Raw genomic sequence first — 12,500 nt, 5'->3', positions numbered from 1 at the left:
GAAGTCTGTGAAATCATTATCTGTTTCTGTATTCATCTCCAATCCCTCGCTTTACACGGTTCTCACCTTTCCATTCTATTCTTCACACATCTCTCTCTCTCTCTCTCTCATATCCAGACTCCCTCCACACACTAAGCAAAATGCCTTAAACTGATAATGTTTGATAATGTTGTTTTTAATAATTTATTTGCATATAAAAGCCGTCTGCATAGTGGGTGGATGAGGGTGAACTGGAATCACAGTCTTTCTTCAGGCGGTGCACAACATGCCAATTTTTTGCATCTTGTATCCATTTTGCCTTTCTCTGACCATTGCACCTTGTACACAATCCTCAATTAGAGTCCGACCACCACCATTGCCCTCTGCTGAAATCTGATTGGATGTCTGTTTCTGCAGGTGCTGGCTTTAATTGGCCAGCTCAGGCGGGCCTGTCAGAGAGAGACTGAGCTCTGCTTGGGTAGGCTTAAGTAGAGAGAGAAATGTAATTGGACAGGGCAGCCTTGCAGAGTTTGATCGAACACCTTTCACGCTGCAACCATGTTTCAGTCTCTCCTGATCCCAAGCAATCAGAAAAGGCCAAAAGGAGGCTGTTTGTTTAGATTGCTTAAGCTCCTCAAGCATGATCATGAAGTGAAAATCACCTTCACAGCACACTAGTCAGAATGTTACTAAAGATTTGATCAACGCTAGTCACAGAGATTTGTTTAACATAAGAGAAAGCTTTAATGGGCTATATTCACAGCTGTGTTTTTCAGCCAATGACAAACTTCCAGTGAAAGCTTAATGTGACTATTTTTAATTTCATAAGGTTCCTTTTACAGCATAGATGTTGTAATATATATACAATACATTCAGTCAAATAAACTTAAGCATTAATTTATTTGTTCAAGAGTAAATCGAGATGGAAGACCGTGTAACCGCTAGCTGCGTCAGGATCAGCAGGTGAGTGCAGAAACTCCATTGAAAATACTGGGATAAAATATATTTCCATATTTTAAAGACATGGCGGAGGAAATTGGAATTGAATGCAGTGTTTTTTGTCCGATCTGAGACCCACTCTATATCATATGTGTATCAGGCAGTGAAGATAACAAATTTTTAAAGAAATCGGACCTTAAACGTGGAAATTGCATAATGGAAAGAAAGTTCGCGCTGAGGATGACTGAAATTAAAAGTCTGTGTTCATATATCCCATTGGCTGACGATTCCTGTCAATCAATTTTCAGTGTGTAAAGCACAGCTGCAGTCCACCAGGCTGTGTAATGTGAATTTGAGGCTTCAATGATCCGAACAACTGGCCATCAAATCATTCTGTCCGCACATAGAATAAACGGAAAAGTAGAGCATTGGTTCCCAAACTTTTTTGTAACTCACAGCCCACTAAACCACACAAGTATTTTCCCACAAATGAAGTCACTGCTTGTGGCAGGTTGGAAACTTACTAAGATGCAAAACTGCTGAAGATGTTTATTCCACAAACTGCCGATGAATTAAATGAAAATAAAGTGTACACGACAGGTCAACAAACTAGGAGAAATTAGGCTGACACTTATTAAGGAAAAGTAAAAACCAAAATACAATTTTTCCGACAGACCTAAAGTTTTGCCGATGCTCCCGTGCAACATTTGTGTTAGATTTGAGCAAATATAAATGTGACCTTGTTGACTGTAACTATATGGTGACGTGGTCACTCAACCGGATAGTCAAAGTCTATTTGTAAAGCACTTTCTTAGTAACAACAGGTGTTCACCAAAGTGCTGTACAGGTAGGATTTCAATAAAATCTAAATATTAATAAGAGAATATTAGGCCATGTAATACTATAGAATAAAAATAGTGAATAAAATAAATATATTATAATATTCTAAATATTTCATAAGATAAAATAACAGCTTTCAAGCAGTGAATATAAAAAGTGTTTTTAAGCTAGACTTAAAAACAGAAAGCGTTAGGGCCTTTCAAACATGTAAAGGCATGATACAACAATTCCACCATGGAGAAACAGGTACTACACTGCAAAAAAATAGCTTTTCTTTCTTTTTGTCTTGTTTCTAGTTCAAATATCAAAAATTCTTTAATCAAGAATGGGGTAAACAAAATAATCTTGTTTTCGCTTTTATTTACAATTCATTTTGAATTAATTTTAAATTATTATTTCTGACAACAAGACAATATATTATCTTCCTTATTTAAGAATCTATCCATTTCACTGAGAAATGGATAAAAACCTTCATTTTCAAAATGGAGTGGACACATTTATGCTGAGCACTGTACATTAACACCATTATTTCTATACTCAAAAATGACATTTGCTGTTTGTTCAGACTACATATTTACTTAAAATGAGCTGAAACAACACAAATCTTGAGGTTTTATTGGTGACAAATGAATTGTTTTATGTTTAATCCACATATATTTGTAAAAACTAATACGTTAACTTACTTTTTTCATGGTGTCCCAACACAAAAAGATCGTGTGGAACCCAGCATTTTTTACAGTGTATTAATAACAGCTGGCAGCCCCCTGCAATACAGTCACGGCCCACAGGTTGCAAACTACTGAACTAGAGTAAATAGTATAGAGATGGGTTTTCTAACTGCCACACTATGCAATGTTCCAAATGAGTATTGCTGCAGTGCAACACAATATCAAAACTTTGCTAAATGCATGAAAGCAACCAAATCTGCAAGATCAGTTTCAATCTTTGTTGCACAGATTGCTTGACTTCAGTCCAGCACATCGCCTCCGAGAACTGTCACTTTCAGACAGTTTGCTTTAGAGCCGGAATCTTCAATCAGAAATTGTAGGAAATTATATGAATTAGATATCATATTGAATGGAACACAGATAAAAAATGAAGCTCGAAGAGATAGACTGACCATCTATAAAATGGTATGTGCTGTATTAAGGTAATATAGTACATCATGACAGTTTAAAAAAAATGTAAAGATTGTTAAACTATGGCAGTTTGTTTATTGAAATTCTCTTTTGCTCAGCTGAAGAATTTCATGTTATAGCACAATCTAACTAACAGTGCTTTTATCTCCATTTATCTTCCATTCCTTTAAAAAATAAAATATGGCTAAATAAATAATGGTAATAAATCAACAATGCTGATAAAACCTACTAACATTGGTAAATAAACGAATGAAAAAAAGCTTTTGTGACAGATCATTTACAATACTGACAAAAAATAGACAGACAGAAAAAATAAAATAAAACAAAAACAAAGCTTTTTCTATGTCATGAACAATACCGATGAAAAATAGACAGACGGACAAAAATAAAATAAAATAAAATAAATATAAAACAAGTTAAAAAAACTCAACTTTTTCTATGTCATTAAAAAAATAAAACAAAACAAAAACAAAGCTTTTTCGATGTCATTAACAGTACTGTTGACAAATATACAGATAAACAGATAAAAATAAATTAAAATAAAATAAAACAAAAGCAAACAACAAAGCCTTTTCTATGTCATTAAAATGAAATAAAATAGAACAAAAACCAAAGCTTTTTCTACGTCAATAACAATGAGGATGAAAAATAGACAGACAGATAAAAATAAAATAAAATAAACATGTTTCAGTCAATCCAATATTGTTTGAAAAAAGACATTATATGAATATACACTCACTGGACACTTTATTAGGCACACCTGTCCAACTGCTCGTTGACGCAAATTTCTAATCAGCTAATCAACCAATTGAGCATTGTGTCAAAGCCACAGCCTACCCGAGTATTGTTGCTGACCATGTCCATCCTTTATGACCACAGTGTACTCATCTTCTGATGGCTACTTCCAGAAGGACAACGAACCATGCGATAAAGCGAAAATCATCCCAGACTGGTTTCTTGAACACTCAAATGGCCTTCACAGTCACAAGATCTCAATCTAATAGAGCACCTGGGATGTGGTGGAATGGTAGATTCGCATCATGGATGTGCAGCTGACAAATCTGCAGCAACTGCGTGATGCTATCATGTCAATATGGACCAAAATCTCAGGAATATTGTAGTACCTTGCTGAATCTAAGCTATGAAGCTTAATGGCAGTTCTGAAGGCAAAAGGGGGTCCAACTCGATACTAGGTGTACCTAATAAAGTGGCTGGTGAGTGTATAATGGCATTGGAGCAGACCAGTTTACAGATGGCATAACTTCCCACCCATAAGTGCAACACACAAAAACACAAACATAGACACAAAATATCACTGGATAACAACAGATCAATGAGTGTGTGCTAATACTCACAATGGCTCCATTGACAGAATTTTTGTCGTAGTACTTCTTCCTCTCGTACTTGTCCCTGATGAAGAACTCCACGGCTCTGAAATGCTGCTCAGGAAAATTTAAAAAACGATGACTTAAAAGTAATGCAAATCATTTTTATCAATGCTGGCATGCATCTTGAGAGGTTTAGACCACTGAAAAGATTAGTCTCAGCCTGCCTTCAAGTCAACTTTGATGCACTTCAACTGAAATAAGAACTTCGCAGTGGAACCAAATACATCTAAATTAACCAAAAACAGAAGCCTTAATGTAAAGAATAGGCAATACAGAAGTTGGACATGCATCTCTTTAAAGCAGATCTTCATACGTGTATGAGTTTCAGTGGAATTTGAGGAAATTCATGAGAAATTTCTGGTGCCGTTATATTCTCATACAACGAGTTTTTCACATGTACTAAGGATACATATAATGAAGATAGCCAAGCATATAACAAAATCTTAGTAATTTTGGCAAAAAGTAGGCATAAAACCATGTATCTTTAGGTTTGGTTTTAAAATGATGATGTTTTAAGGCTGGGCAGTTTTAAATAATCGATTGTTATGTGCATTGTGCTAGTAATAGACTTTTGGTAAATCTACAGCATGCAGTTTCAGATGGAGCAAACAATCAGTCAAGTGTATGAAATTAACTCAGTAGGTGCTTCCCAAATCACATACTTATATATATATATATATATATATATATATCTATATATAGATATGTCTATATATATATATAGATATGTCTATATATATATATAGATATATCTATATATATATATAGATATATCTATATATATATATAGATATATCTATATATATATATAGATATATATATATATATATATATATATATATAATATATATATATATATATATATATAGACATATCTATATCTATATATCTATATATATATATATATATATATATCTATATATAGATATATATATATATATCTATATATATATCTATATATATATATATATATATATATATAGTATATAGATATATATCTATATATATATATATATATATAATATATTATATATATATATATATACATATATATATATATATATATACATATATATATATCTATATATACATATATATATCTATATATATAATATATATATATTATATATATCTATATATATATATATATATATATATATATATATATATATATATATATATATATATATATATATATATATATATATATATATATAAACGCATATAACGAAACCATGAAACTTGCTTTTTGACTCTAGTTGTTCTTTAAATGAAATGTCTTATTACTGTTTTCAAGTTTATCCAAGGCCAGCTTGATGCCTTGCTTTTGTTTTTTGGATGGCGAATCTCACTTTGGCTAGACGGCTTTAATTGGCATCTTGCTCAGCTACAATGTAACCCTTTCAATAAGAGGGCCGGGCCCTTTCCGACTGCCTGTTATCTCTCCTTATTAAAGACACAAGAGCGCCAAAACTCCATATGGACCACGAACTGAATACAACTCTATTCGACAGAGAGAAAAACACTTCAAAAATCAAGATCAAACAAACACAGCTTCACTTTCCAAATCCGCCCAAGTACGGTTTTTCTTCTTCTTTCCACAGCAAACACGCACACCCACACAAACACAGACAGACATACACACAAAGAGTAAGGCCAAAGAGAAATGAAAACACACGTTCTCTGAATCTCACTCCCTGTTAACAGCGCAAATTTATACAGCGACAGTGAAATGCTAAGGAGAACCAGTTCATGCAGCTTTATTGGATTTACACTCTCATGAATCCGTGATCACAATACAATAATGCATCTGATGAAATATGGATCAGGGTGAAGAAGCAGGTGGCAGGAAGAGAAACAATGCAGAAAGAGAAAAAGGCAAGGGTGAGCCACAAAAAACCCCTGTAGCATCCTCAGTACAAAAGATCAGCCGCTCTCAACTGCTATTCCTGGAGAATTTCAAACAGTACAATGACTGAACAAAAAGAGAACTGAAAAAAACAAACGTTCAGAAGGTTGAGGTATTTTAAGCTTGTTTTATTGATTGAAATAATGTATATTGTTTAAAATATATAAAAAAAAAATACATTGTAAAAAATACAATAACAACTGACCTTAAACATATAAATAGAGTGCAAATATGACTCTCAACAAATCTTAGGGGTGTAATGGATCACGGTTGATCCGTTGATCTCAACCTACAGTTCAGAACACACATGATCCACGGATTGATAATTTTTTTTAACTTATAGGTTAATCTAACGTTTATACCAATTGCAGAGAGATCGCCTCCCGCGTCATTCAAATCACATGTATGAAAGCATTTGGCTTCCCTGGAAAATATAATGATGACAGAAAAAGTTGTGCTAAATGCTTTCTTAGGTTATTAATTAAAGGAGTTTTCTGTCACTGTTTGTTTAGCATACATTAATGCATTCAGTGTAAAGCTGCACAATTAAACATGAAAAGATCGTGATCTCAACTGAAACCTGCGCAACATGAATGATAAATGATAATGATTTGCAAATGTTTATTAACCCTTCGAAGCGCTGCGTTCAAATCTGCATTTGACCGAGATTCAGTTTTTACACTTTTTTAGTTAGTTATAAACAATTAAATAACACTAAAGAATTGGGAGAACAGTTTATAGTTCAGATATAAACACTGATGTTTATGGTAAAGATTAAAATCACCGTTTAATGGAACTTGACACTGGTGAATGTTGTAGCAATTACGTTATGTAACCAATGGATGGCGACAACCAACCATCAAAAATATGTCACTCAATAGGTTTTCAAAAATGATCCACCTATAATGAAACATTAAGTTTTATGTTTGAATTGTTGAATCATTAATTGAAAACAAATATTATATGTTTCCATATTTATTTATTATCAGCAACAGTAGCAAAGATATTTTTTGTATTGAATATTTTCCTTTTTTTTTCAGCAGTTTTTTTCTTGATTTTCATTTTTATTAAAATTAAAGGTTCTAAGTTCTGTTCGTTAAAACCAATGGTTTTTGCAGTAATATTTTTTTATGAATGGAAAGCAATTGACATTTGTCTCCTCCCTGTTTTGCTGATGTTACAAATGGTCCGACTCAAAAACCGTAGTGTTATCCGAACACTGAGATTTGTGATCTGTTACACCACTAATCAATCTGATATATAAATAGCGTATTTCAAAGGCAAGACATCCCCATTTTGGCGTTACGTCAAATTAACTTGCAGTTAAAGTCTATTAAATGCAAGTAAAGTGCCTACTTTTGTAAAACTTTGATGTCAAAAATTCTTTAGCACTGATGGGTCAAACAAAATGACAAAATATGAAGATTTTAAAATGAAAATGAAAATTTTAGGGTGGCACAGCAGGCTTAAAATTCAGATTGAGTAATGTTATGTTTAATAACAATGAAATGACTCGAGGAGAATGTATTTAACTACTGAAATTTATTTAATACTTTATATAAATATAATTTATATAAATATAATATAATTTTTGGGTGATGGCAGCTTAAAAACCCCTCTCATATGTTGAATGAAGTCACAAGAAGTGCTTCGTTTTTTTTCACAGACTTCAACAGAGTGTAAAAATCTTGATGGTTCTGTGAGTCTCGTCTATTAAATCTGATCTTTATTTCGCATGTTCTATTGGATTCAAGTCAGGTGAGTGGCTGGGCAATTCTACAGCTTGATTTTCTTTCTCTGAAAGCTATTGAGAGTTTCCTTGGCAGCGTTTTGGATCATTATCTTGCTGAAATGTCCACCCTGGTTTCATCTTCATCATCCTGATAACGTAGATGGGTTGCTGAATAACTTCTGAGAGATTTCAGCTGCTGTCTGGGCTTCCACTGCCTTTTTACACCTCCCTTTCTTCAGGTGTCCAATTCTTTTTTCCTGTGTCATTTCATTATACATAACTTAATTTGTTTCATATATGTATTTTTTTGGTTGCTATCAACATCTGGTTAAAATTTCAAGTCAAGAGCACCTTTAGAAATGTGTTTTCTGAAAAAAATGGTGACATGTTAAATACTTATTTCCCCCACTGTATAGTTTTACTATTCTAGTGGAAACTTATAAACTTATAAAATAACAATAATAAATCCTTTTTCATAAATCGAAACAGGACACATTCCAATTGTATGAAAAAAGTATTCGAGTCTATATTTGTGTTAATATATGCTAGATGCACTTAAGCTGTTAGTCAATTTAACTACATAAAGTCCACTCTTGGAAAAGTTATTAATGCATAAAAGTAGTTAATACGCTTTAACACATTTCCTTTTAAAAATAGTTTAAACACTGGCATTTCTTTTTTTTTTTTTTACACTGCAGTGCTCCATCTGCAATTTCTGAATCCAAAAAACACCAATGTAAATCAGCCTGATTCAGTTCCTGGAGATCTGTGTTCCTGCAAAGTTCAGCTCAAACATTAATCACGCACACACCTCAAACAGCTAATTAAAATCCTTAGGAATGGCTAATTATGCAGGGCTTCCTTAAGCCGATCAGCCGAGTAATGCTTCAGGCACCAAGCCAAGTCGATTTTGAAAATGTGTAGTTTTGCAAATGCATAAACTTTAAAAGGAAAAGATGCTTGGTTGCATCACGCTGAGATAAAACGTGATGCAAAAGTTACAGAGAGGGAAAGAAATATGATGCTTAAAAAATACTGCCGGCATATAAATAGGAAAGAGAAATGAGTTAAAAACACAGAATACTGAAAAAATGTGAGATGCAGGAAAAGAAGCCAGCAAATGAAGGGTACCTCAATGAGCAATAGAAGAGAAAAAAACGTGAAATTTCCTCTCTCAGCCGATCTGACGTTTATATTAACACAGCCAACTTTTCCATTAGAGAGATCACGCAAGGGAAGAGATGATAAGTGGGACGTGAGAGAGGCAAGGGAGTGAAAGACCCCCAGAACGGAGCACAAAACATCCGCATTTCCATCTGAAGGAAGCGCACCTGTGATAAAGCAAATTCCATCAAAGCCGGTTGCGGAGGAAGCTCACCTCTGCTGTCCGGATTAATCCATTTTGACGGTTAAGAATATTGTACCTCATCGGTCAGCATACAAATGAAGCCATTTCCATAGCCACACCAAACGCAGGAGCGCTGATAACAGGCCACGGATGCCAGGGAAATTCAATTAGGGTTTCTGAAGGCGCCAATGAGGAGAATATGGAATTATCCCGGCCGCCACACACACCCAATTAGACTGATGGTGTGAAATAGGATGGAGGAGGATACCCGAGGCAAGAGGAATAAGAGACATCAGGACTCGGTGGTGAGGTAGTTCCTTTTTCAGATATGCTATATGTGTGAAGGTGGTGAAAACAGCAGCTGTTTTGTTTGGATCTCTGCAGCCGGAGGTGTGAAGTCACACAAACTTCTGCCTGCCAAACTCTCACATTCTCCAACATTAGACCAGGAATTCCCAACTGGGTTTTTTTTATAGTTACTTCATGATGGAAATACAAGGTGTTTGGGTTTTTGTGTCCGAGCTGACAAGTTAAATGTATGATTTCTTGAATTGGTTTTGTTCTGATATATCTCAAATGAGAATTTATTTATAGACCACAGTTTAAGAGCTAAACTTTTTTAATGCTTTTGAATGAAGTCTTTAACGCCAACTCATTTTAAGCTTCAGTTGATCAAAAATGCAGTAAAAGGAACTCTAACATTGTGAAATTTTCCAATTGCAAAACTATTTAAATGGATTTAATAATGTCACTTATTCCTATGAATTTTCACTTCTCTTAATTTTTCATTGCATCATTTCTCTAGTATTGAGGGACGCATGATTTTTCAGAAATCATATGAATATGCTGATTTGATGCTCAAAAATCATTTATTATTATTATTAGCTGTGTTAAAAAAATGCTGTGTTCAATATTTTTGTGGAAAATTTAATTTCTAGGATTCTTTGATGAGTATAAAATCAAACAACATCAATTAATGAATGTCTTCACTCCGAATTTGATTAACATGATGCATCTTTACTGAAAAAAAATAATAATAATAATATGCAAACAATCAGCGCAGTTCTTTATTTTGATGGTCCCTATTGCACATTTTGTTGACTAAAAGTTAAATTAATTGTCCTTTGAGTATCAGTAGACTGTCTGCTTAATATCAGCTGATACTAATCCTTCAACAGACATTTATCTGACTATAACAAACTTTGCAATTACATGTCATCTTAAGCCCCGGTCAGATTACACAATTTTTAATGTTAGTTACGAAAGTCACTATGTCAGATTATGCGATTTTTGTCTTGATAAAATCTTGACTTGTCGCGGGAAACAAATGTGCCAGACTACAGGTTCCTTCACAATCAGTCATCCCGTTATGTCTACGATGAGCGTTATTTCCCAAAAGCAGTCACAAGTTTTTTCAACCTCAATAAACACTGATGCTTGCTGACAACTAATAACTACATTATTTAAGAGCATTCCTTACGACACAGATAGGATCAAACTTATGATTCCTTTTTAATATTAAGGTATTTTCTTTGAGATCTAAATGTATATTTTCCTGCAATGGGTTTCTTATTAAACAGTCCCTCACCTGAATTTACCAAGAGCGAGATGGATAAAACGAAAGCACATAAGCAGCAGCAAGGAAAAATCAGATGCTCAAGACACAAGCTTTAAAATAATGACATATTAAAAAATTAGTAAAAAAATAACTAATGTTTGTGATACAATCACAGTGAAGCATTCATTAAATCCTTATTTTCCTCAGAGCGAAACAAATTATCCACACCTTTAGTTGAGTAGTGGAGGGCCACAAAAAATATATATAATTGGTATATCTTTGTTGGAAAAAATATCTTTTTGAAACTACTTTCGTTTGCTATAATTTTTTAACCTAATTTTAATTTATCTCTTATTGGCCAGTAATCTCTTAACAAGAATAACAAATAAAATTTGAGATGATGCGCTTCAAAACAAGTCCACTATACACGCCAAAACACAAATTGCAGTGAGATTGTGTTGGTTTGTTAGATAAAATAATCATCTAGCCTAAATAAAATTAAAGTGAAATATTCACAGTTTCAGAGAAGCCTATATTAAACTGTTTTTACTATTAACAACAAATTTAAATAAGCAGGAAATGTTTTAGCAATGTATTTGCAGCACTGAACATGCTACCAGACTACCTCGGAAGAACAAACTCTGTTGGAAGGATGACTTGATGTGAGAATGGAGATATTTGTGCCAGTCTGTCAGATAAAATTGCCTAAAACACCTTAATATTTTAGAAAAGGTAGTTAAAGTTTGCATAACCAATGATTGATCTTATCCACCTGTGACCCACCCATAAGTAAACATGCAGCTTATCTTTTGATTATCTGACCAGCGTATTAACAGCAGCACCCACTGAGATTACAGAAAAATTATGTGCTCCTATTGCCCAATGTCACCCACGTGACAGAACTCGTCGTGAAGAACGAGAAAATAATTACGCTAGAATATAACGAACGAGAATATAAAACAAGCTAGTCTTTCTGCGATTGTCGTGAGGCATCGCAGGCATGGTATCGGTTGTCCTGAACTATTCCACATTACACGAGAAGAGTCATCACGCCCACGAATGTCGTTTACGAATCCCTACATCACCCTACATCAAGGAAATTGTGCCGAAATCATCACAAATTTGTTTGATCTGACCGGGGCATTACACTAACCCTAACCCCAACCTAACAGTTTAATTAATGAGAATTATGTAGATGCAATGTAACTTATATTCTACAAAATGCATTAAAGGGACTATTAAAAAAAGTAATACCGAGTATTTTCTTAGAGTCCATATCATTACATGAATTATTATTTATTTTAAAATAAGTAATAACTAGTGTCACAGTCATAATGTCAGATTTTGATTTAAATTAAATTTTATATTTTGAAAAACTAAAGAAAGAGCTGAAAGTTTTGACTTTATTTCTGTGAAATAATATAAATGGAGAGTTCAGCATCAAGTGCATTTCTAAAAATAGAGTTTACATAAGATACAGTTGTCCTTTCCATCTTTTTAAGCCTGGAACAAGTTCATGAACCTGAAATGCAATTGGAACCCACTTGTTTCACACTCAACTAAATACCTCAAGGAACAGAATGTATACAGAGTATCTTGAGGACACAAAGTGTCTCCGGCTACAAAAAGAATATTCATGCATGAATGCGTATGGTGAAAGCGTGTGCA

The 12,500-nt window shown here is 33.6% G+C and overlaps 1 protein-coding gene across 1 annotated transcript in view; it reads right to left on the bottom strand.

Annotated features, from left to right (window-relative positions):
* smap1 (small ArfGAP 1) overlaps positions 1 to 9,355 on the bottom strand; it is a 134,890-nt gene extending 125,535 nt beyond the window's left edge. Inside the window, exons 1-2 of the mRNA XM_056471455.1 lie at positions 9,305 to 9,355; positions 4,253 to 4,336 (exon numbers count right to left, since the gene is read on the bottom strand). Coding sequence (XP_056327430.1) covers positions 4,253 to 4,336; positions 9,305 to 9,355 — 135 coding nt within the window. The remainder of the gene's footprint in view (positions 1 to 4,252; positions 4,337 to 9,304) is intronic.
* Between the last annotated feature and the right edge of the window lie 3,145 nt (positions 9,356 to 12,500).

Source organism: Danio aesculapii, chromosome 13 (genome assembly GCF_903798145.1).
Source record: "Danio aesculapii chromosome 13, fDanAes4.1, whole genome shotgun sequence".
Classification (NCBI taxonomy): Eukaryota; Metazoa; Chordata; class Actinopteri; order Cypriniformes; family Danionidae; genus Danio; species Danio aesculapii.
Note: the sequence above shows the minus strand (reverse complement) of the source record. Positions and strands in the feature narration are given on the sequence as shown.